Source organism: Gallus gallus, chromosome 1, assembly GCF_016699485.2.
Source record: "Gallus gallus isolate bGalGal1 chromosome 1, bGalGal1.mat.broiler.GRCg7b, whole genome shotgun sequence".
Taxonomy (NCBI): Eukaryota; Metazoa; Chordata; class Aves; order Galliformes; family Phasianidae; genus Gallus; species Gallus gallus.
Genome location: NC_052532.1, coordinates 154,040,168 through 154,061,093, shown reverse-complemented (window position 1 = coordinate 154,061,093; position 20,926 = coordinate 154,040,168). Strand labels below are relative to the sequence as shown.

The 20,926-nt window shown below is 36.5% G+C and overlaps 1 protein-coding gene across 5 annotated transcripts in view; it reads left to right on the top strand.

Moving 5' to 3' along the window:
* The window catches only part of SCEL (sciellin), a 75,232-nt gene that overhangs the window by 34,504 nt on the left and 19,802 nt on the right, over window positions 1–20,926 (top strand). For 2 of the 5 annotated variants that reach the window (XM_040653691.2, XM_046904112.1), the window contains 7 exons: window positions 452–514; window positions 846–914; window positions 6,160–6,228; window positions 8,083–8,148; window positions 11,896–11,961; window positions 13,967–14,002; window positions 14,873–14,944. In XM_040653691.2, the coding sequence (XP_040509625.1) occupies window positions 452–514; window positions 846–914; window positions 6,160–6,228; window positions 8,083–8,148; window positions 11,896–11,961; window positions 13,967–14,002; window positions 14,873–14,944 (441 nt within the window). The remainder of the gene's footprint in view (window positions 1–451; window positions 515–845; window positions 915–6,159; window positions 6,229–8,082; window positions 8,149–11,895; window positions 11,962–13,966; window positions 14,003–14,872; window positions 14,945–20,926) is intronic. The other 3 variants (XM_025146768.3, XM_025146770.3, XM_025146769.3) reach the window with 3 other exon arrangements.

Below are 20,926 nucleotides of genomic sequence, written 5' to 3'. Positions count from 1 at the left end.
AGGACTTCTGTGCACTGAGTATTTAATGAGATGTATTGAGCATTTTAGGCTTGTGGTTTGCATGAAAAGTCCCACATTTCCGGTACGTATGTTCCAAGACTACCATCTGACTCTTCTTCACAGGTCTGAAGACTGTGAATCTTGACAAATTCCTCTAAGGAACTTAGTAAAGTCAGAATCACTTGAAATTTACTGTAATGCAATCTGGTTCTTGTATTAGAGTACAAACTCAACCCAGAGACCGGGCCCTCCATGAACAGCACATAGGAAGAGATAATTCATATTCCAGAATGTTTGGAGTGATCTCATAGGGAGTTCTGTAGTTGGTGTGGCTACAGTGGTAGTAAATGGCTGTGAAATCTGATTGAGGACAGAAATCTTTTGCCAAGATACCTTTTTCTATTTTTGGTATTCAAATTTAAAGTAACCGCTGTCTCTGTTCTCCTCGTAGTGCTGATGAAAACTATGGAAGGGCTGTGCTTAACCAATACAAGTCCCAAGATAGCCTACACAGGTACTGTTGATTATCTAAACATCTTTCTGATTATATTAATGGAGAAAACCAAGCATCCTTCTATTACATACTGTTTATAGCAAGAGCTTTCTTTAAAGTCACATTTATTATGAATTATTATTTAATTTCTCATTGTAAATCTGTTCTCATTTTACATCTGACATAATTGTTAAGCTGATGACTGCAATGGATACAGGATTGGATCTGTTAACGCCTGAATGGTCTGAAATTCTGTATGAGACTTTAATTAATTTCCTATATTATTTTATATGTGATGAATTGCTTAATAAAACAGTGACAAATGTGTCATTTTTAACCTTTCTTATGGCAGTAGCGCAAATGAAAAGGAAGATCAGAAAACTGTACTTGGACGATACAGATCTGATACTAACTTGGACAGGTACAGATGTTTTCCATATGTATTTTATTTTGTGATTCTTATATGTATAAGTAGTCTCAAATATGAAGGCATGAATGAAATAAATTACATATCATTTTTTCTGTTTACTAAGTAGAAGAATTTGAATGATTTTTGCATGAACTGTAAATGAGACAAATGGAAATGTGACTTGGGAAAAGGTTCTTCTTGTAATCTTGCTCTTCTTTCCTTTTATCAGTTTATGTGGATTCTCGTGCTCATAAAAGTAAACACCTCTGCACAGATGACCCATTTACTCCTTCCCAGTTTCCTTTTTTTCAAACTATAAACCAGCATCCTATCTCTAACAGTTAAGCACAACATGTCTAATACTTAGTTCTTTCCACATCCTTTTTGCCACTTCATACATCATACATCAGCACAAGTATCAGGACCACATATGTATCCTAAAGGTGCTTAATTTAAATGTTCTAATCAGTGTTAACTTCTGTCTAGTTCTTTAAGACATGATCACACCAGTATTTTTGCAGATTCTTTGTGCAGAAAATCTTCAAAATTCAGTCCACAACTACTATCTGTTACCAACAAGACCCTGAATCTATCAGTACCAGAATTTAAATGCACACTTTGTGGAAAACATGGACCTGTTGGTTGGATCTTGGTACTTTGTCATTGTGTTTGATGACCATATTTATGGTGTTGTAAGAAACAATGACAAATTACCGCATTAAATTTACTGTGTCCATGGAAAGCTGGAATAAAATGGGCTACAGTGTTCTGTGATTCTTCTATGGGCTGATCAATTCTACTGTATTTGTTCCTTCATCATGAAGAAGCGAGCCTATAACTTTATTTTACTTATTGTTTTTCTCCATATCTTTTCTATCTCCATATTAGTCTTTTTGACCGGAGGGTCCACCTTAGAGCACACTTTGTACATGTATAGGAATATAGCAATGGTTTCTGGTTCCTTTGCCGTATCTTTCCTCATACTTGATAATATTGAATTTACTCTTCTGAGTACTGCTGGGAATTGAGCTGTTCACAATATTATCTATATAACTCCAAGACTTCTTTCTTGAGTGATAATAGCTAGTTCAGAGATTAAAGAGTTGTTTTTCTTGGCAGGCATTACTTTGCATCTAAGAAAAATGAATGTCATCTGCCATTTTAGATATCTAGTATTTTAACAGATGACTTCTGAAAGCCTTGCCAGTCAGCATTTGCTTTGACTATCATGAGTTAGTGAAATTGGCAAACAACATTCTCTGACTTCTCTTTTCCAGATAATTTCTGAACATATGGAAAACACAGGTCTTGTACAGATCTCACTTTCCACTCTGAAAAAATGCCATATATTCCAAACCTTTATTTCTGACTTTTTAACCAGTTGTTTGTGCATGGAAGAACCCTTATTACCACACAGTAGATCAGTTTATTTAACAGGCTTTAATGAGGAATTTTCTGGAAATCTATTTGGATATGCAAGTAGACTGTATCTACCATGTCATTCTTACCCACAAACTAATTGACTCAAAAACAAATTTAAGGCCTTATTTTTCAGAATAGAAGCTCTGAGTGCTAGTTTAGAAGCCATAGGGCAATTCCACTTTCTATAGTGTTGATGAAAAGTATTGTCCTGAACATCCCTATTCAGCTGGGACTTTTTGTTATATGATGAGTTGTTAAAGATGCCTGAATTATTTTAGGTTGTAAGCTGCCTGATTTGTGTTCTCATACATATAAATATTTAAGATACATTGTTATTAATATGCAACAGGTGACAAAAAATACAAAGAAATGGTTATATATAAGAATAAGTATTCCTGATAACTGATGTGGAATTAAGTGAATAATGTTGGTTCTATCATAAAATGATAAAAATGAGGAAGCAGATAGTCAAGTAGTTTATTTTTTCTCAGTCATCGTTAGTCTTCGCAAATTTGTGATATATAGTAATTTCAGGATTAATTCATACACACCCATTGCCAGAAGGCACTTCTGTGAGAATGAACCATGTGTTCTGCATCCTCTCAAATTTGCAACCTGAGGCATAAAAGGGTGTGGTGATGTATTTTCTCTTAGCTCCTCTTTGTAGCTTGCAGTTTAATTTGGTACTTCTGCTTCCTCTGTAAAGGATGTTTTCCACCAGGTACAATTCCCTTATTTTCTTACAAATTATTTCTGGCAAGAATAACAATACTACAGAAATCTTAAGCTTAGAGTATAGCAGTCTTGAGACTAGCAATATTCCTTAGTTTCCTGTGTAAAAAGGAATTTTTTTTTAATTATTTTTTTTTCCCCCCACCTCAAAACTAAAATGTATTGTTGAAATATGTCTTCTATGATTCTGGAATGCAGAAAAAAATCTAAAGCATTGTTCATAGCTTGACAGCTTTGAGAAGAATTACCTTCATATTGGAGATTTCTCAGCTGTTTGCCAGCTAAAATAATTTTTTTTAGCTAAGATGTTGTAAAATCGCAACCTATCCTGCAGAAGGTGTGCAGAAGTTACCAGTTTTAAGCCAGAGATTAGAATGTCTTTCCAAATGTCTACTTTATAGCTCTCGTGGCCATTACTGTAATACTCCAAAGGACGTGGATTTTCAGAATGGGATTCTATCTAGATGAATGTGTCTTCAATAGCTAGTTTTCAAAACATCTAAACAGTCACTGAAACGCTAATTTAAAAAATGGGAAATACACTGCTTGAAGAGTGCAGGAGTAATTTGAGGTTCTTCATTGTATGTAGAAAGACGACAGTGAAAACACATCTACAAGCCATTTTAAATACAGATATGCTTCCCAACTCCTGTCACCTCCATATTCAAGGACATTATTGTTTGATATGAGTTTATCCTAAGCCCAACCTCAGAGGAGTTCAAAGCCAGGTTGGAAAGGGTCCTGAGCATCCTGATCTAGTGGGTGTCATCCCTGTCCAGTGCAAGAGGGTTGGAACTAAATGATCCCTTCCAACCCAAGAAATTGTATGATTCTGTAATTACAAAATTTGAACTTCAGTTTCAGTTTCAAGGACCTGGAAGAGACGTTGGGGATGTCTGGATGTTTACACCATTGGCTGCAAGCGGAAGGGTAGATGAGTTGTGAGAAATCTGTAGCTTGACTGCATTAGATGCACGTATACCGGCACGTAGATCTGTACTTCATACATCAGAGAAAAACTGTAATATTAAGATGTGAAGATAAACTTCTATTCAGTCACGGTATTAACCAATTTTTCACATCTTGAACACTATGCAATATTTCACTTACGTGAAAAGGGAGATGTCAACAAATATGTCTATAGGTACAGAATAGCTTTCATGCATGGAATGTCTGAAAAGAAAACATTTTCTCAGCTTGGAAAAGAGTGTAATATAGGGAAAGTGAGTAAAGGAATTTGACTGCTTTACTTTAAGAACGATGAGATACTCAACTAAAGGTTTAGGTAACAGCTCAAAGAAAATAAAGATTTTGTTTTGTTTTGTTTTTGTTTACACACAAATTAACTATAGGAGTCACCATTGCAGGATAATGTGGAGATTAAATATTTAAAGTGGTTCAGGAAAACATTAGATGGATAAATGCATCGTTAATCCAGAGGTGTCTGTTGTAGATAGCACTGAGTGTGCAAACTGCATATATTCTTCCACCATTGCTTATCAGAAGCAGAAAAGCTGTACATGGAAAAGTTAACTTTATAGTTAACTTTCTTCATTTACTTTTTTTCAAAACATTACTACATTGAGCAGCCAGATGGATGCCAGGTGGACCCTTCAAGTCTTACCTAGAATGGTGTAATACATCACCACTTAAAGTATTTTGCTTAAATTTTCAAAATAGGAAATGAAACTCTAATGAAATGCTTATTTGGTGAATGAATTACAGCACTTATGTTTGCATCCACAGTACAGTTTGCAAGATTAGTGAGACCTCTAGTGATCTTTTGGGTAACTGTAGCTGCCAGTCACTCTTAGAAGACAGCCGTGATATGACTTAGTTACTTGAGCAATTAAGTTTAAGATTTGAAAAAAGAACAGATTGTGTCCGTGTCCTTGAAGGATTTTCTTTAAATACAGCCATCTTCCATGATAGCTGGCTGAAGGCAGCATACTAAAGGTTTTGTCATAATATTGGATTATAAATGTAGAAATAATTATTTTATATCTAGAGGGGTATCTATGATGTATTATGTATCTATGTATCATAGATTATGTATCTATGGGTACATAACAAAAATTTCCATGTATAATTAAGTTGCAGCACAAAATATATATATATATTTTGCTAATTTAACCAAATATTTAAGATAAACGTCTCAACTTAGAATTTGTAGTTTATTTACTTCAATTTATATTTGAGCTTTTTGGACTCTCTCTGTTCTTACTAAAGGACATAGTCCTGAGCAGTCTGCTGTAGGTGGCCCTGCTCAAGGGAGGTTGGACCAAGTGACCTCCACAGGTCTTTTCCAGCCTCAACTCTGTGACTCTGTGATTTCATTTATGGAATAAATATATATATATAAGTGTTTAAAGTGTTTAAGTGTTTAAACCATGTTTCAGCTATGATAGCTACATAATGCTTTCTGTGAAAGTGTGAGAGGGTTTTGAGTAGCAACTCTTGAATACTTAACAGCCTTAAAAGTCATGATTATTTCTTAGTATAATTGTAATAGCATAATAAAATCAATTTAAGCTAAAACAACCTAACTTCTCTGATAGATGGTGTTCCTACAGGCCACTACTAGGCTTTATCAGGGATTTTTCACTAGAGCATTTTCAAATCATATGGATCTCCAAAACCATAAAGAAAACCATACTGCTGCATCTCCCAAGGAGTGGTGAAGTGGGTGGAAATTGTACACCTTACATACTTCTTATCTGAAAAAGGCTACTTTCTTTCTAGAGTTCAGTTATAATTCAAAGGAATCAAAATTGCTATATATTCTACTCTATTTTATTCTACTCTAAAATTAATTGTTACAGCAATAAGGCTTAATATATCAATTAGAATGTAAACATCATAGTCTTTTGAAACAGTTTTTCAGTAAGCTACTTAGACTGTTCAGATACGAGCACACTACATTTATATTAAGTCAGCTTTTCTTCTGTACCTTTTTGTAGTGCTAATAAATTGTAATCTGAACACAGGACAAAGGGATACTTCATCTTTTAATTTTATTCAGTTGTTTTAAATAAAGATCTAGAGTACGTATTTTGAATAACTTCTGTTTTGTTTGTTTGGTTTTTTTTTGCTTTTTAAACAGAATTCCAGGCAGTAGTGATATCGACAAAATAAATAAGTCTCCCACTATGAATAATAAGCAAAACAATAGGTAAGTGTTTTGGAAATGTTATCATCTAAGCATTATATATCAGGTATTATCACCTAAGTTACCTGTATACACAGCAAGAATGTATAAAGAAATAATTAGTATGGTATATGGCTTAACACTAAGTTTCATTTCACCATTTGACCACTGGAATACAGCCATCCATGCCTAAGTTGCCATGGACTCTTTAGCAGGGGGGTTGGACTTGATGATCTCGTGAGGTTCCTTCCAACTCCTGTGATTCTGTGATTCTGTGAAAAAGGGTCTTTTGGAGGATAATTCAACTGATGTCTTTCAGATCCTTTTTTTTTCTTTTTTTTTTTCTTTGAAAGAGAGGAATTATTATTCCCTAGAACTGCCTATTTCTCCACATAGATTAAAAGAAAGATCAGCTCAGAGTTATGTATTTACAGTCATAGCAATTGTTTAAGAAATACAGGGTTTTAGATACAATACAGATACACATACAGAAAAGGAAGACTGAGAATGTTTTGAAATCAATTCAGTGTGGTTATGTTCTAGAGCTCTGCATTTGTCTGCAAGAATTCAGGAGGAAAGTCTATAGGGAAAATAAAAATCTGATTCAGGTTTTCATTGGAAAATACCACTGAACTTTGGCTAATGGAAAACTTGATAACCAAAATGTAATAAAATATTTTTTTATGAGACTGATTTTTTTTTTTTAAGCGAAAATCAAACAGAAAATTCATGGTTTCTTTGAAAGCTTTTATTTTTTCAGAAATTCAGATTTTGTTACAAACATGTTAAAGCAAATATTTCATTTAAGTAGAAAATCATAGTAGAAAATCTGTGAAATAATATTAAAAAAATCTGTTATGATTCAGAGGTGACCATAGAATACATCTAACATGATAACATTGAAAATTTAATTTCTAAAGCACAGCTCTACTAATTGAAATTTGTTATTTATTGAACAGAAGAGCTCAGTTGCCATCCTTATAAATGTAAACAAACAAATATATTGCTGTGTTCCTTCCTCAGTGCCTGTAGAGTTCTATCAAAAATAAATTGCACTGATATGGTTGCTAGTGAGAACCGAGCACTGGAATTAAATGTTGTCTTACAAAGTGCCAAGGTTTTATTCTAAAGAGCAAAATAAAGCCATTTAAACATCAAGTGAGGTCATTCTTCTAAATTATAATTTTATACCATAGTGTTGTAAACCATTGTGATGATGATGTGAAATATCATATAAATTGGATTTTAAGTTATAGAGTTTGGAGATAACTTTTAATAGACCTACCATGAATTCTGAAGTAGGGCTCAAGTGAGACTTCAGTGTTATACACTTTCTCCTGCCAGACAGCATTGAAATAATTTTTCTTTAGTTATTCTAATGTCATTAAGAACTGAAGGGGACAGACAACACTTTCTTGATAAAATTTATGAGAAAAATCCCTGACTTGGAATTTATGTAGTTAGGAATATGAAGGATATCAGCTTTCTTTCCAGGCATATAATGAAATAGAGCAGCACTGACAGTTACATGAAAACCATAAAGTTTAAAATATGAAAAATAAAGATATTTTAGTACTTGGAGAGTGAAGTGTTGGTACAGATGTCAAATTTTATGAAGTCAGAAATTAGTTTGGATACCAAGTAAAGGCACATATTCTTTAAGTATCACAACTCCTTAAGATATTTAAAATCTGTTATCATTTGAGTTAGTTCCAAAATTTCATTTGGCATATGTAAACATAGTTGGAGCATTTACTCTGCACAGTCATGTCTTTCTGATAAGGGAAATGTCATTTTTTATCCTTGTTTTCACATTTAAAATGATACACTTACTGAAGATGAATTAGTAAATGAATGAAAAGTATATTTTCTTAACAGACAATCTTGGACTCCTAATACACCATCTGCAAACACTCCTGCCACTTCTCCTATCAAGAAAAAAAGGTATTCATTGACGCCATTGTTTGATCGACAGAGGATATATAGCACTGTATTAAACCTTAGTTAATAATTGTATCAAAAAACACTATCAACTTTCTCCTCTAGCAAACTCAAGCTTCAAGAATTCTCTGCTTTTTATTTATTTATTTATTTATTTATTTATTTATTTCCCCCCTGAGAGTACTGTGTTGCAAGATAGTTTGTACTACCAATTTAAGCTCTGTGGGCACAATAATAGATGCTAGTTCTTTACTACAGCTCCTAACTCAGCAAAACCATGCCTTTTCAATGTATAAATTTGAAGTGCTGTAGCACACTCTAATTACAACCAACTGAAATCTCTGATGCCAAATTTGACCCTGTGCTGTTTCATTACATAGAAACTACACAAAGCGTTTTGGAGTAGCTAGATTTAAAAATTTAGATTTCAAATAATATTGACTGAATTAGAGAAAAGACAGGGTGTAGAACAAATAACATTTTTTAATTCAAAATACACTGCTTAGGATAGCTGTATTTCTATCCTACAGTCATAGAATGGTTTGGGTTGGAAGGGACCTTTAATACTCAGCTAGTTCCAAACTTCCTGCCATGGGCATGGACGCCTTCCACTAGATCAGGCTGCTCAAATTCTCATCCAGCCTGGGCTTGAATGTTCTTGTAGTGAAAAATTTCTTCCTAGTATCTAATCTAAGTCTACTCTGTTTTAGTTTAAAACTATTTACCCCTTGTCCTATCAGCATGCACCTCAATTATGAGTCCTCATCTTTCTTTTGCACATTTTAAATAGTGAAAGGCTGAAATAAGGTCTCCCTGGATCATTCGTTAGGGTGAACACCCCCAGTTCTCTCAGTGTCTCTTTGTAGGAAAGGTGCTCCAGTGTTCTGATCATTTGGTAGCCCTCTTCTGGATCTGCTCTAGTAGGTATGCATTTATCCTATGCTATGGGCCCCTGAGCTCAAGAGAGTACTCCAAGTGAGATCACACAAAGAGAAAGTAGAGGGGGAACAATTACCACCCTTAATGTGCTGGCCACACCAGTTTTGATGCAGCCCACAGTATGATTGGCTTTCTGGGCTACTAGCACATATAGTTGAGTCATGTTGAGTTCTTTATCCGCCTGTACCCACAAGTCCTTCTCAACAAGCCTGCTTTCAATCCATTCATCATCTGGTCTGTACTGAAGTTCCATATTCAGGAACTTGCACTTGACGTTGTTGAACTTTCTGAAGTTCACATGGGCTGCCTCCCAAGCCTGGCTAGATTGCTCTGGATGGCATTCCTTCCCTCTCAAATGTCAGATGCGTAATTCAGCTTGTTGTCATCCATAAACTTGCTGAGTAAGCTCAGTCCAATTGTCCATGTCACCAATGAAGATACTAAACAGTTCCAGTGCTAGTATGAACCACTGAGGAACACCACCAATCACAGATCTTCACCTGAACATTGAGACATTGACCACAACTCTTTAGATGTCACCATTCAACCAATTCATATTCCAGTGAGCAGCATACCCATCAAAAACATTGATTTGTGGCTCTCTGAAGAGACAGACATTTTTCCCTTTTTCCAGGTACTGGGAAATTCACTTGGCTTCTGTGACTTTCCACATATGATGGATAGTGACTTGGGGATTCAGCTGCTCCTCAAAAGACTTGTGCTCCATACTCTTCACAGCTTTGTTCCTCTTCTCTGGACACATTCCAGGGCTTCAATGTCTTTCCTGTAGTGAGGGGCACAAAACTGAACAGAGTACTCGAGGTATGGCCTCCCCAGAGCTGAGTACAGGGAGACAATCACCTCTCTGGTCCTACTGGCTACATTGTTTTTTATATAAACCAGGATGCCATTGGCACTCTTGGCCATCTGGGCAAACTGCTGGCTCATATTCAGCTGAGCGTTGACCAACACCCCCAGATCCTTCTAACTCTGTGCAGCTTTCCAGCCACTATGCTCCAGGCCTGTAGCGTTGTGTGGAGTTGTTGTAACCAAAGTGCAGGACTTGACACTTGGTCTTGTTGAACTTCATTCCATTGGTCTCAGCCCAGCCATCCTGCCTGCCCAGGTCCCTTTGAAGGGCCTTTTAACTCTCAGCCAGATCGACACAACCTCCCAAGCCGATGTCATTTGCAAACTTACAGAGGATGCACTCATCCTCTCAGTCACTCATCACCCTCATCCAAATCATCAGTGATAATATTAAACAGGACCAGCCCCAATACTGACCCCTGGGGAACACCACTCTTGACTGGTCACCAGCTGGATTTAACTCCGATCACCGCCACTCCCTGGGTCCAGCCATTTGGACAAATTTTTACCCAGCAAGGAGTGTGCCTGTCCAAGCCATTGGCTGCCAGCTTTTCCAGAAGAATACTGTGGGAACCAGCTCTCTTGGGACCTTTCATCAGGTGCCGTGAACTTGCGCACATTCAAGTTCTTCAAATGATCTCAAGCCTGATCTTTTCCTATGGTGGGTAAGACTTCATTCCTCCAATCCTTGCCTTGAGATTCTGTGAACTGGGAGGCAGAGCAAGAGAAATGGCTGGTGAAGACTGACAGAAATGTTGTAGAATACCTCAGTCCTCTCCATATCAGTTGTAGTCAGGTTCCCTGTCTCACTCATCTTTTTGCATGAAGGGCAACCTTCCCTGCCTGACCCTTCTGAACAGCTTTCAGCCACTCACTGGAGCACTCCAATCATGTTATTAATCCCACCATGTGTCAGTGACAGCATTTAGATCACAGCTTTCTAGCTGGACGGCATGTACAAGTTACTCTATGTGTATTAATATAAACACTTCAACTGGACTTTCAACTGTCTAAAGTTTCTGACGCGTTTTTTTTGGAGAGCTGCGGGGCATTCTTCCACCATGTAGCTTGCAAGTATACAAAGTGCCACAGCTTTATTAGCTTTGTAAGTTCAAGGCCCAATTCACTGAGTCAGCCAAGCTGCCAGTGAAGATTCTTGTTCCTCTCACAGAGAAGTGGATCCCATATTTCCCCAGTAATCTGTTTTCATTGAAATGTATTCTGTGATTGAAAATACCAAAGACTCAGCAACGACATGTATCCAGGTATTAATCTGCATTTGTCCATTTCTGTGCACTCCCTTATCTCTGACTGGCAACGTAAAGGAGATTATCACTTGGGTCCTCATTCCTTTGATTTGTGCCTCCTAGGCTATGAAGTCCTGTTTTATGTATCCTTTCCATTCATGATTTCTGTCTGTGATTTTCTTTCCCGTACTCCATGTGCAAACAATATGATCAGTAGTATTATAAATTACTGCTTGTTTACCTTGCAAACAACTGCTTGAGCAATAAGTTTCAGGAAAAGAATTAAAGCAGCAGCTGAAAGTGCTTACAATACTTACAAGACGTGTAATAAAAGCCCAAAAGCATTTCTTGAGTCGGTATTTATACCTTTGTTTGCTTTGTACATTCTACTTTGATCCACTTATTTTTATCATTCAAACTGTAGAAAAGACAATGTGGAGTCAGAAAATATATTTTACACAATAGTAATTCAATTTACTATGTTATTTCCAATTCTGTTCAAGTGTCTGGATTTTTAAAAATGGTCTAAAAAGTATAATTATGCAGTTTTTTTTTTCAAAATATTAGTAATTCGAGAACAATTACAGACATTCCTACACCATTTCTGAGATTCTAATGTTCTTTTGAAAAGAAACAGACTCAAGCTGCCATAACATATATTAATACTCAAGCATTTATTTGTTAACATTGACAGACAATCTTGGATGCCTCCCCCAGTTTCAAGTAATAAGACCACGACAGAAACAGTGGAACTCAAATGGTAAGTACTAACGATCATTAGTTATTTCCTTTTGTAATTTTTTGCTAGAGCTGATTTCACAAATAAGCCTATAGGGCTAAGTAAGATGGTATGGGTAGAAAAAGCATCCCAAGTCTAAAGACTTGTTTGGGCTCTAGTCAGCTTGATGCCCATGACTGATGGAGGTGTGAGTATGTGAAGTGCCAAAGACTTGAGGTTGTATAAGTGCTCCTAAATTTTTCTACCATGCATGTATGTTTTCTCTGTGATTTTACTTCAGAATGTTCCAGTTATGTCTCTACAAATTTGCTATAGAGTTACTAGTCATATGGGCAGGTATCTATTAATGCCTCTTGGTCAGACAGACAGGGGCTGACTGACCAATCTGGTGGTCTTCCATGGTGGGGTGATGGCATCAGTGAACAAAGGAAGGGCAAATGATGCCTTCTACCTGGATTTGTGCAAGGCCTTTGACATGGTCTCGCCACATAATTATCTCTAAAGTGGAGAGAGATTAATTTGAAGGATGGATAGAGATTGGTTGGATAGTCCAGCCAGAGGGTTGTGTTCAATGGCTCTATATCCAGGTGGAGGCTGGTGAAACATAGTGTTTCCTAGGTATGCCATCTTGGGACCAGTGCTCTTCAACATCTTTATCAGTGACATAGACAGTGGGGTTGAGGGTACCCTCAGCAAGTTTGCTGTTGACTGCAGAGTGGTGCAGTTGATATGACAGAAGGAAGGGATGTCATACTGAGGGACTTGGACAGGCTTGAAATGTGGGATCACATGAACCTAATGAGGTTCAACAAGACCAAGTGCAGTGTATCGCACTTAAGTCAGGGCAATCTCAGATATGTATACAGACTGAGAGAAGAACTCATTGAAAGCAGTCCTGTGAAGAAGGAATTAGAGGATTTGGCCAGAATTCAAAGACACTCACCAACCACTGGAAAGTCAGTGTTTAATAGATATTTTAATATGTCTGCTGCAATGAATTTATCTGACTTAATTTCAGTATCTCACTATGATCATGGTAATTTTGAAAGCAAGGAATGCATCTTTATATGACACCTGCCCAGGTTCTAGTAAAATACTGAGATTCCTATGCCCTTCTTAGCACTAATTATCTAATTACTTCTCTACCCTCATCAGACAGAGCTGACTGAAATAGAGGCCTATTCTTGATGAAGCATTCATGAACTCTTGCCATTCTTGAATCATCTTACAATGTTATCAAGCATACTTGGTTAAACAGTGATGGGCTTTAAATGATTAATTTGTTTATCTTTGAAAAGTGCTTTGAGGATGGGAAAGCTATTTGAAATTGTGAAAATTACTGTAACTAATAATAGCCAAAGGGGAGCCTTTTATTTGCTTATGAGTTTCAGAAAATAAAGTGTGATGTGAATATGTTAATAACCACAGTTTTAAAAGGTCGCTATCAGTCTTAGGGACAGCTGGAGCAAAGCATTGTCTTTTCTTCAAATACAAGAATGGCCTACGTTCTGCTATGTTTACTGTCTTCAGGAAAGCAGTTCAGCAATGAAGGATTATTTTTTTATAGAGTTTATAATTTGATAACCTTTTCTGATTCTGAGACCCAAATTTAGTTTTCAGTATTCAAGCATGACACATGAACTTTTATAATGCTTTGTCTCAGTCCTAAAAGGATGAATAACACTTTACAGAATGCTTAACAAAATTAAGCTAAGCATATAAGCAACTGACTGTAATTGAGTTTTCTGGGCTGTGAATTGTGTGCTGTAAACAAAACACTATTGACTTGTGATTTACTGGAGAATATTAACTGAAGAATTAGTGCCTTAGTAACATAGAAAAAGTATGATTAGAATTATATTATTATAATACTTGGGTTAAACAAATTATGTGCTACATTAAGAAACAAAGAAAAGTACATTCTTGAAAGAAGAAAAGTAAAATTAATTGCTAATTATTGATCTAAAAGCTTGCAAAGCGCTCCAGTATTCACATTTTATTTCTGAAATGTTTTTTTGTTTCCCAGGACCACTTCATCAGAAAATTTGAAAGATCCAACAAGGTATGTGTTTTTATCTTGCTTCCTATTAAGTTTGGAAATGCAACACATCCCTATGCACAAACATTTATCACTATTTTATATTTATTCATATAGCATATATATATTTATTGTAATACAATGATTTATTTGGGAAGTTTCCTCCATAGTCAAGGTCCCAGAATTGCATGAAGAGGACATCCTTTCTTGCAGAAATACAGTTATGTTCATCTAGTTTAAAACACTTCACTGGATATTTACTCAAAATTAAAAAACTGTAGCTGCATAAAAATATTTAAAATTGCTTCAGAATTTTAATTTCACAATTATATATATAGTTAATGTGACCATTCATTTATGCTAAACTGATGTTTTAAAGAGTGAAAAAGAGTGAGTAAGCAAAGCAAAGAAGGAGCAAATAGTAAATGAAAAAGCTATACAAATTTGAAGTTTTGTAATAGAAGGCATTAACATACAATGATCTGTTGTAAAGTCTCCCTAAACCTGAGTGTTTGCAAAAGTTGCTCCAATTTCAGAAAATAAATTTATGAAATCTATTCATTAATGTAATGTACATTTCACATGGCCTAAATTAGGAAAAGATTACTTAACCAGCCTGTGATTTCACGGCTTATGATGAAAGGAGCTGGAAAACTTGTCATAATTTAATTGCCATCTTAATAGAAAGACTATCTACAGAAGCATGGACTCTAATTTCCAATTGTATCTGACACCTTCTCCTGTCATTTCAGTGTTCTAAAAGTGACCAATCTGACTGATCCTGTCAGAAATAAGTAAACATACCTACAATGATAACTAATATAAGTGATAAATTATGTAACCTGTTTCCAAATATCATACGCATTAAGTATGTTTTCACCACTTGTATTGCAGTGCTGCTTTTTCATCAGAACAAGTCACGCCTCAAAAATCAAAGACTGATGTAGATGATCAAGCTACAGCAAGGTAACAGAAACTGACATATTTAAAATGATGTTAAAGTACGTGATGAATGTCACTTTATGTACTCTTTTATTTTTCAATTCCATATTTGATAGCTTTTTCGGACATGGTGTGTGATAAATGCAGCATTTCTCTACTGCTAATAATTGTCCCAGAAGTATGAACTTTGAGTCCCACCTCACCGACTTCCTAAGTTATTTCAGATGTCTTCGTTTTTAATTCTTTCAGTGCATCTAGCTTGCATCATAAAGAGCAGTATATAGATAGATGCTGCAAAAAATAAAAAATGTAGAGGCAGATGCATTGCAGTAGTATGGTTTGTACAGTATATTATCTTGGGGCTTCAAGAAATTGTGGGAGCAGGAGTATCTTCACACTGCTATGTATAGAAGAAGTCCCAACTTTGAAATTTTAAATAGGAAAAAATATCACATATCAGGACAAATTAGTGTATTTATACAGATGCATTTGTTCTTGTGGTAAGTTAGATGGCAAAATAAGTAACGTACCTTAGAAATGTGTCAGTGTAAAGAATACCTTGAAAATGATTGGTGGAAAAGACAGAAATGTTGTTTTACTGAAATTCCAGTGAACTGTAAGAATCTCTACTAACAGAGATGGCATATTTTTTCAAAACAATCAGCAATACTCAGGGGTGGTGGTTTTACACTGATGGGAGCTAAGCTCCACCATGTTGCTTGCTCGCTCCCTCTTCTCCAAAGAACGGGGAGAAAATGCAATAGAAAACAAAAATAGCTCATGGGTTGAGATATTTTGAGTCAAGATATTCTAATAGAATAAAATACCTGAATATGCAACTAAAAAGTGAATGAATTAGAATTAAATTTCTAGGTGTGCACCAAGAATTATGGTAGCTCAGATTTTTAGTTTTTAACTGGAAATACTAAACTGTCCAGATACTAAAGTTAGTCTTGTTTAGCTAATTCAATTTTGTTTGATTCATAATGTGTAGTTTTGTGGTCTGCAGTCACAGTTTATACAATTTTGAATCTCGTTCCCTCCCCTCAGTATGTAAAATCAGTACAGAGTAGTTAAGGATAACATGCAAAAAACACGTGACAGTGTAATTCCTTGGAAAAAGCAGTGCTTTAGGGAAACATTTTCCTGTCAAGAAATGTGGGAGATCTTAGAGAATTAAATACACCACTGTATTAATGATGGAATTCACAGCCATTCTTCACTCCTAAAGGCGTGTAAAAGCCTTACTTAATCCCCAGCCTCAATCAGTCCACATCCATAGTCCTCGGTGGCTCTCATTACCATCTTGAGCTTTGTATTCTAGTCCCTCCATTGGCAGAGAGCTGGAGGAATATTTGACTGATCTACAAGTTACTATGGTAACCTCACACTAACTACAGCTATATGTGTCACTATGTAAACTATAAGTAGCCTGCAATCTTCATGGGCAAAATCCTGCTCTCTTTCCTTCTGTTATAATTCCTTTACATTTGGCTGATGATTTAGATGTCAACCATCTGCTACTCATGTGTCAATTTCACAAAACTATGAATTTTTTGCTGAATTTATGCTAACCAAAAATGCATTAAGCAGCTGTCAGCAGAAGCTCCTTTCTTCCTCTAAAGATGACATATCAATACTACGCTTTTGTCAAAAACGCTTGCACCACACAGAAATAAATGGCAACATTAACAGTATTTCTAGTAACACTGATGTGTATAAGAAGTAATTTTACATCCTTTAATTTCACATATTTTTATTCAAAATGCAAAGATTTTCAGGTCATGTTTTTTGAAGTTATACTTAATTGATTATTTGTCTTTTGTCAAGGATTCTGATATGGAAGTTAATGGCATAATGGATTAATTTCAGTATAAAATAAAGAGATATTTACTAATATGCTAAGTGGTTTCCTATCAAACCTCATTAGTGACATGAAGAAAATCTTTTGAAAGGATTTACCTGAAAAGGGTGTCAGATATTTTCTTTTGGCTGAAAACGTAAGCTTCACGATGCACTGCTCAATGAAAAGCCTAAGCCTGCCTCTATTAAAGTAAAAAACAATTTACATGTTGCTTTCAAGTAGAAGAGTTAGACTTAGTATCTGTCTTAAAGCAAAAATATATTTAGAATACATGGAGGTATAATTAACCTATGGACTGCCACATTTTTGGTATGATTAACAGACTAGAATAGGCAACTTGGAGTTTTGTAGGGCATCTAAAGGTTCCATAGACTGCATAAATAAGTAAGGTAGGAACCAGAAGAGGCAGAGATAACCACTATGTAATAATTGATGTGTATTTTTTCAGAGTATTACAGGCTGTCCTCAGATCAGGTATCTAGATATTTTCCTGACTTACACTATAGGTCCTTTTTCACTCAGAGGGTGGTGACACACTGGAACAGGTTGCCCTAGGAAATTGTGGATGTCCCATTGCTGGAGGCATTCAAGGCCAGGCTGGTTGTGGCTCTGGGCAGCCTGGTCTAGTGGTTGGCGACCCTGCACATAGTAGGGGGGCTAAAACTAGATGGTTATTGTGGTCCTTTTCAACCCAGGTCATTCTATGACTCTATGATTCCTTCAGTCTTCTTTACTTAGTTTATCAAGTACTTTTTGTATTTTGTATCCATTTCAGTGGAGAACCAAGATTTTCACTTTTTTCCATTACAGAATCTCAGCAACTATAAAATGCAGTTGCTTAGACAACTGCATTACAAACAATGCCCTGTGGGCAGTCTTCTTAGCCAGGGCAGCCTGGGCTGTAGTGACTGTGCCTTGGTGGAGTCTGTGATCTTGAAGAATGTGGGCCTAGCAAAAAGCAGAGGACCCTAGCACCCTGTGCTTTGGGAGAGCAAGGTTCTGGCTGCTCAAAGAACTGCTGAAAAAGATACACTGGGAGACCATGCTTAAGGGTATGGACACAGAACAAAGCTGGCTGCTCTTTAAGAACATCCTTCTGAGAGCACAGTGGTCTCCACCCCCCAGCAGAAGCAGTAGAGCAGGAGAGGCAGGCAACCGTCATGGCTGTGCAAGGACCTGCAGCTTAAACTGAGGGAAAAGAGGGAAATGGACAGGAAGTGGAAGCAGGGTTGTGTATTCTGGGAGAAATACAGGGCTGTTGTCCGTGTGTGTAGAGATAGGATTAGGAACGCAAAGGCGCAGAGGGAGCTGAACTTGGCAAGGGATGTGAAAGATAGCAAGAAGGGGTTCTACAGGTACATAGGCAGGAGGAGACAGGCCAAGGAGAGTGTTCCCCCTCTGATGAAAGGTAATGGGGAGCGGGCTTCCCCAGACATAGAAAAAGCTAAGGTACTCAATGAGTGCTTTGCCTCACTCTTCATGGGTGGTCAGGCTTCTGGTGTCTGCCAGGACCATGATCCTCTAGGTGAGGGTGTGGGGAGTGGTTTCTGTCCCACTGTAACAGTGAAACAAGTCCAAGTCCTCCTCATGACATTGAAGGTGTGTAAGTTCAACATGTCCATGGGACCAGATGATATCCATCCTAGGGTTCTGAAAGAGATGGCTGATGTGATTGCCGAGCTGCTCTCCATCATATTTGAAAATTCATGGCTGTCTGGTGAAGTCCTTAGGTTCACATGTGCCTACTTTTCAAGTCTGTCCAGGTTTTTCTGGATGGCATTCCTTCATTCTATTGTGTCATCAAATTCCTAGTAGTTCATAAATTGAAGAAGAAATATATTGTAGTGCTATAGATGTATTGTATTTTCATAGATATACCAGATACACCTGAGAAACTTTTGAGGTAATAGTAGCAGGAGCTATATAAGAACTAAGAGAGACATCTCAACTCTTGAAGCATCCAAAGTAATATTGGCTGCTAACAGTGAATGACTATTAGTATGCGGAAGCAAATATTATAGGAGCTTTTACATACATTTGTCTTTTTAGATGTACCATTTGCAGTGCAGATAGGTTGAAGAACATGTCTCAGCTGTGCATTTGTATGTATATGGGTGAGAACGGTAATTTCTGGGGATCAGAATCATAGAATCATAGAATGGTTTATATTGGAAGGGACCTTTAAGATCATCTAGTGCCAATCCTCCTGCTATAGGCAGGAAACAAGGAACTAGAATATTTTTGTGATACTTTAGCATTATATTTTCTATAAAGTACTGTACTAGGTTTTTCTGTTCTGTACAGAGTAACTTATATAATTATCCCTCTTAGAGCATTGTGAATTTAATGGTTCTGTAAATACCTTTTATTATGCTTCTCTTTGCTGATATTCCTCTTTGACCTGAGGTATGTTATCAGTTTTCATTTCAAAAGATCATGAAAGAACAATACATTAGTTACTTGTGTTTAAACCATCTCATGTAATAGGGACACATTTTCCCATGTCCATCTACATTTGGCAACTTTGAAGGAAGAAGTAAGATACAGATTTTCTCTCATATTTTACTGAATTTTAATTTTTGAATAAATTGGCATCAGCTTGGAATTTTCCAAACCAATGGAATGAAGACCATCCTGTCAGGTCTCCTGAATGAACATTTATTGATAGGACTTCTATTACTATACAGCTGCAATAAGTACAAAACTGAGAGAACATTTTAGTACATCTTGAGGCATTTAACAATTATGTCATCCCATTACATGAAAAGAGAAATCTCTTCTGTGGACAAAGGCAGGCAGCTTCCAACAGCCACTAGAAACACACTGGAAAATTATCACTGATTGGAATAGTTTTTAGATGACCCAAAGGCCTGAATCTTACACCAAGTATTCCTGTCCTGTGTGACTTTACTATTATGATGGATTATTTACTTACTTTCATTTTCTTACAGTCTATATAACACTTCAGTAGGCCTCAGTTATTCAAAAAGTGTTGGAAATGAAGACAGTATAACAGGAGTCACACAAGTATAGCCATAATGTAATAGTCACGAGTGCAGCCAGACAGCCAGATCTGGCTTTGACTACATGGCAATTTATTCCATATAATTAGAAGAGTCGTAAAACTTTCAAAACTGTTTGTGATAGTATGAGTAAATACACTTATTTTTTATGATATATTTTTGCATTTCAGTAGAAGGCAAAAACATTAATTTACTTTCTAGTGATGGGGAGCTTCTGCCTGCCCTTTCTGACAGATTTACAGCTTTTCTGTTGTTGATACAAATGATCTGCTGTTGCAGAGCTTCAGTGCAGAGATCCAAGCCCTTTATTCCTAACTGAAAAGATAATATAGTGTTTGCAGGGTCATACATATTCTCCAAGCAAAGCTGAATAAGTTGGTGTCCTTTCTTCAGTGATCTTTCCCAGTCTACTTTCTACAAAACATTCTGATCAACAGATTCTTCCTCTGTGTTTAACTCTGAAATCCTCTAAGCTAAGCATTACGCTGTATTTGGCACTGCTTAAATTGGCATTCACAGTTGACTGCAGAGCTCTTGTGTTCCATCATCCTCTGCTCTCGGTCTGAATGAGGACTCCTGGTGTTGGTTAGTGAGCATAGTGGTGTGGAAGGAAATGCAGCCTGCCTAGAATAGATGTCACTCTCTTCTCAAAGAACTTCTTTATTCTTTCTCATTTATTCATGAAAAAAGTCTGATATAAGGATAGTAAAGCAGCCATGCATGGCAGATCAAAATTCAGACAGGCCCATAGTGTTAAGCTTTATTCAGTGAGGTGCCTGACATACTTAATATATTCTAGACCAACTCCCTTAGTTCACACTTGGAAGGTCCAGTTGGCAATCATTTGTTTTCAAAACTTTAAACTGTCTTCTGTGCTGAAACTACTAGGTCAGAAATTCCCTTAACCTTTTAGTCAGGGTTTATTAGCATGGCCTTTACATTTTTAGTCTTGATAGAGGAAAAAACTGTGGATCAGATGCTTCATCACTGGTGAAAGGATAACAGATAAAACTTGTTTTGTATCACATCTAGAAAAGTCAGTGCTGAGTAGAGAAGGAAGCTACTTGATGGTTATCAACAGATTCCTAATTTTGTCACAATGGCTATGCAGATCAAAGG